The 5,102-nt window shown below is 35.8% G+C and overlaps 1 protein-coding gene across 1 annotated transcript; it reads right to left on the bottom strand.

Annotated features, from left to right (window-relative positions):
* Window positions 1-202: 202 nt before the first annotated feature.
* LOC126710598 (cytochrome B5-like protein) lies at window positions 203-4,823 on the bottom strand. Its single transcript, XM_050411138.1, has 8 exons — window positions 4,607-4,823; window positions 4,453-4,499; window positions 4,253-4,321; window positions 3,468-3,580; window positions 3,315-3,355; window positions 2,051-2,128; window positions 1,853-1,944; window positions 203-509 (listed from the first exon to the last, which is right to left on the bottom strand). The coding sequence occupies exons 4-8, from the start codon at window positions 3,541-3,543 to the stop codon at window positions 443-445; spliced, it is 354 nt and encodes a 117-aa protein (XP_050267095.1). The 5' UTR covers window positions 3,544-3,580; window positions 4,253-4,321; window positions 4,453-4,499; window positions 4,607-4,823; the 3' UTR covers window positions 203-442.
* Between the last annotated feature and the right edge of the window lie 279 nt (window positions 4,824-5,102).

Here is a 5,102-nt window from a genome sequence, read left to right as displayed (position 1 = left end):
GGATCTTCAACCATGTCACGCCAACCTTTTTCATCCATCATTTACCGCTTGTATGGACAATTTTAACACATTTGAAGGTGGGGGAACTAAATTGACGCATTTGAAAGGTTAAAGACCAAAATGTCACAATGTAAAGTTTGGGACCAAATACGTAATTTAACCAATGTATTTTCTAAAATTGGGTTTTATTAAGATGGAGAGATTGTGTGAGGCATGTGAATTTTATATACTAGTGAAAAGGTAATGTGACGTGTTGCTATTGGAGGGGTTTTGAAACAGAGTTGTTTCCCTCGTCAATTTACAAATCAATGGCTGTAATTAACTACCGCTCTGGTTCTCTGGATCTCCAATGTAGAAGTCATCAATAAGGCAAAAACCCCAAGAGAACAATAAGATTCTGGAAGTACATTATTCTTGTTTACAGACCAATGGTTGTAACTGATTACCTCTCCAAATCTCCAATGTAAAAGTCATCAATCATGTCAAAGACTCGGGTTGCATGCTGTGGCCTGCCAAATGGAAGATTAACAAGTTGTTATGAATTTTGGTTGTGATGCAAATAGTGATAATGAAAGGAAACTTAGGCCAAGTATTGATCATTAATCATCCGTTTGTAAGCATCAAGAATTACACTTTGCATGGAATGTAAACCAAATAGCAATGTGATATTTACAAAAAGATTACAAGCATATATTTGGAGTGAGAGAGATTGCTATCTTTAAAGTAGGTGTTTTAACTGCTATACAGGAGTTGTTCCATCTTTATAAATTGCCAATGACATGACATACCAAGGCTAGGTCCTGTCTTCACATAAAACAATTCTGAGCCCAACAAAGGAGGCTTCAATTCAGAGGAGAATCAATATAAAATTTTTAGTTAAATGTTTATTGGTTGAACCTAATCAGTTGGAACTTGGGCTTTGTTCAGTACAAACTCGTTGCACACAACCCTGAGGGGTTGGACCGAGTGGCTCTTTGGCTTAAAGGTGCCTCAGAAAGCACCACCCAGGTTCAATCTTAGCCATCCAATTTGGTTGCTATGCAGGGGTTTATATTTGATAATTGCAAAGTTGCAATTGCATGCTTCATTATTGTTATCCAAATACTAACAAAGATGAGATGTTAATCGCAACCAGATGGACAAGAAAAAAAATTCTTCATAATTCTATACACTTAATGAAGAGGAAAACGAAAAACAAGTTTACTACTACCAAATAGGGGTGTCCAAACAAAACCGGGAACCGACCCACCCGGCCAAACCGTCCGATCCGGCCCGAGAACCGGCCGACCCGATGCCGGTGACGGGTCGGCAGCGGATCTTTGCCCTCTGAACCCGAAAATGGCGGGTCGGTTGGCGGGTTGAGGCTGAGAAACCGATTTTCAACTGACCCGACCGTATACTGACTGGAAAGCGCTGATTTTTTGTCCAATCTGAGGAGATCCGTTCGAGTTCAGGCGAGATCTCGTCGAGATTCGGCCTGATCTCTTCGAGATATGCCGAGATCTCATCGAGATCCGGCCAGATCTAGCCGAGATCAGCTTGATCTATTCGAGATCCACCGAAATCTCGCCAAGATCCGGTCAGGTCTCGCCAGATCTGGCGGCTTTTGGCAAAATCCGGCAGTTTTTCTCACAACCCGAAACCGACCGAGGACCGATCTGCACCCGATGAAAATCCGACCACCCGAACTGACTCCGTTCACCAGTCGGCGGCGGGTCTGTGCATGAGAAACCCGAAGTGATCGGGTCGGTTCCGGGTTGGGCACAAACCCGACCCGGACCGACCCGTGGACAGCCCTACTACTACCAAACAAGTAGTGAAAAGTAAAATTGTTCAGCCAAAAGATGCATACCCATAAAACCCTTCGGTTGAATCATCACCAGCATGTGCTAAGATGGCATCACCACCTGGATGTTCCTCTACGTACGAGGTAACATCATAAACCTACAGTCCAGGAAAAGAAAATGGGTGACATAAGAAACCTAGTAAAGGGTTCTGAATGTATGAGTTTTAGATTTCAACTTTCAAATGAAGCACCAAAACAGAGTACCTTGTCCTTGATGATGATCCAACAATCAGTTTTCTTGTTATGCGCCAAGACGTCAGCTTTACTGTAGATTTTGGATACCTAAAAACAAAATGCACAATTGGAGAGTCATGAAATAGATTTCTGATTGATCAAAGGCAAAGAAAGGACATTGAGAATATTTTTTAAGTTTTAACAATGAAGAAGTACGAAAGAGTAATAGACATCTTGATTCTCTATCTCAATATTGTACCAGCAATGGAATTCATATGCCAGCAATGGAATTCATATGCAGTTTGATATAGCACATATTAATCAAGGTTTAATGCCATATATTGTTTGAAATTTGAAGATCAAGTTTATGGAGTTTGGGTATCTTCATCAACTATGGATCTCTTCATCAAGAAATAAAGTCTATCCCTCCCACTTAAGCCATGGCCAATGAACATGGAACAAGCTCTATCTGAACAGTGAACACCCTCCTCTCTCCTCCTTAATCTTTCCCCCAATTACAAGAGATTGTTTTAGGGGAAAACTTTTGTGTATATTTTGGTTTAACCAAATAATTCTTCCTTTATGTATCCATCCAAATCTCCTTCTAGAAGGTGTTATTAATGAACCAAGTTCATTTGCAGTTAAGGTAAACATTTGTCTCATAATTGCACTGATACTTTATGGTTTTAGTTAATCATCAAAAGGAATGCCATTAACCAACAAATACTTCAATAGTAAAGAAAAATAAGACTGCTCTTAGAAAGGCCAAGTGCATAAAGGGAAGAGAAAGCTTTGAGTAAAATTGAAGCATAGATCAAGTAAATCAAATTTCTTTTCACCAAATATTTTCCTTAAGCACCCACAACTTCAAACTATAATAGCAGTTGCATGTTGTCATTTAAAATAACAGAAGCTCCTAATTTTCTCTTTTTTAATTTTTATTTTTGAAACTTCATGTTTGTTTTAGTTGGAACCAGAAAGTACAAAAAATTTCTGCAACCAAAACTAAATTTTAATCTTTAAAACAATGAATCAGGTTAACATTTCACATTCTTTGTAAACCAAAACAACACTTAACAAAAATCCAAATCTTATTCTTCCTTCTTACCAAAATATATATATATATATCATTCTTCATTTTAACTTCCTCAAATTTCTTAACAACCAAACAGAACATCAAGTCCAAATCAAGTAAAGCACAAATCGTGTAAGCAGAAATCTGAAGGAATTAAATCAATAAAAAAAATCCAAAGTAAGATTAATAATTTATGGAATTAAGTAATTTACTAATTACCTTCTTATTGCTAGCAGTTGACTCAACTTTTTTTGTACCACCTACATTAAACATTTTTCATTTCCTCCAAATCAAACATTATGTACATATTCATCACAATATTGGGTAAGTAGAAAATATGAAGCTGAAAATGTAGAAGATACAAAACTTTACCAGATTTATGGACTTGTGGGATTAAAATGAAAGCTCCCAATAAAACACCCAGAATCAATACCAGCACAGCAATCATCGTATCTCAAAGCCCAGCTCCTCGTACTTCTTACTAGCTTTAATCAGATTTCAAACAAATCAAACTAAAAAAAAAAAAAAAAATGTACAAGAATGTGCTATGAAAGCTTAAATGGATTTTCTCTTTCTATAAAACCAAAAGGCAAATCTAAAAGAACTCACTGTTAAATTGAAATTGAAATGGGTTTTTGTTTGGTACCCAACAGCTGCAGGTAGTCCAACTGCTTAATTTAAAACAATAAAGGTTTAACTAAAGTTTTTATTTTGGTTTTGCTCTTAATTGAAGCCCTTTATAATCTGACTCTTCATAATATGTTTTTCCATCTAGAACAATGAAATTACTACGTTCAACTTTTTAGAGTTAGCATATTATGAAATAGGAGTAATTAAATATAAAGGGCACTCAACGGTCAAATTACCAACAAAAATAAACAGTACAACTAATATAAAGGGTCAGAATAAATTTTCAAAATGTAAAGAGAAATGTTACATCCACCATATTTTCACAACTCTTTCATGATAATCCGAGCTTTAAGTTGTACTTTTAGTTAAAAAAAAAAAAAAAAAAAACCATACTTGAAACTTGAAGCTTGAAGATTGAAACACACAAAAGTGCAAAACCACCATCAACCCAACCAGGCATTATAATTCATACCCATCACCGCTTCATCATAAAACTTAAAATAAGTTATGGTGAAAAAAAATTATACCTCAGTCAGCAGTCAGCTACAGCCAGCAGTTAGCCACACTCTCCCACAGATTCACCTTCTCTTCTTGTTCTGAAAATGCAAACAACTGAAATCAGAAACAGAATCACAATATACCATCCATAAAGCTTCAAATCAATGTCAGAATAATAACCTCAATAAACACGAAAATCACAAAATGATGTGATTGAAGTAGATCTAACCTTAGATTTTGAAAGGCTTCAGCTTTTCCCAAACTCTTTTCCTCTTCCTAAAAACCCAATACAAAAATATGTACATACTCAAAAAAAAAAAAAAAAAAAAATCCAGCATTACATAGTAACCAAAAAAGAAGAGAAGGAAAAAAAAAAAAAAAACCTGAACAAGATGGAGATGGTGAGAGGCTGAGAGATTGGAGACGAGAGCAATAGAGAGAAAAAAATGACTCAGTGAGGCTGTGAGATCGGCGCTCGGCGGTGGCAGTGTGGCAATGTGGCTAGTTGTTCGCCGGCTGCAAGAGTTTGATGAGTGGGTATCGGGAGCGAAAAAGCGACAGTGTAGGACGAGTGAATGAGATTTTGAACTGAGTAATTGCTATTATTTTAACATATTTTTTGTTTTTTACGAAAATAATTATTAATAACATTTTTTTATTTATCAATAATAGAACATAAACGGTTGTTAAAAAGTTTGCAAATTTAGCATTTTTCTATTAAACTAGCATGTAACCCGCATTATGTGTTGCTACAATTCTATCTGCACAAAGATTATATTTAAACTTTTTTTTAGAAGAGCTTATGTTTAACTTTTTTTTTTTTTTTCTTTTTGCTTTTTTATAATAAGCTTATAGTCAACTTAAACCATGATAATTTCA

This window comes from Quercus robur, chromosome 12 (assembly GCF_932294415.1).
Source record: "Quercus robur chromosome 12, dhQueRobu3.1, whole genome shotgun sequence".
Lineage (NCBI taxonomy): Eukaryota > Viridiplantae > Streptophyta > Magnoliopsida > Fagales > Fagaceae > Quercus > Quercus robur.
This window is presented reverse-complemented; position numbering and strand designations above follow the sequence as displayed.

Bases quoted from the DNA above. Each gene is read 5' to 3' on its own strand.
- LOC126710598 (XM_050411138.1), bottom strand. From the start codon at position 3,543: ATGATTGCTGTGCTGGTATTGATTCTGGGTGTTTTATTGGGAGCTTTC. The intron at 3,356-3,467 runs GTAAAGTTTTGT...TGTTTAATGTAG, and splicing joins CCCACAAGTCCATAAATCTG to GTGGTACAAAAAAAGTTGAG. The intron at 510-1,852 runs GTATGCATCTTT...TCCATTTGGCAG, and splicing joins TCAACCGAAGGGTTTTATGG to GCCACAGCATGCAACCCGAG.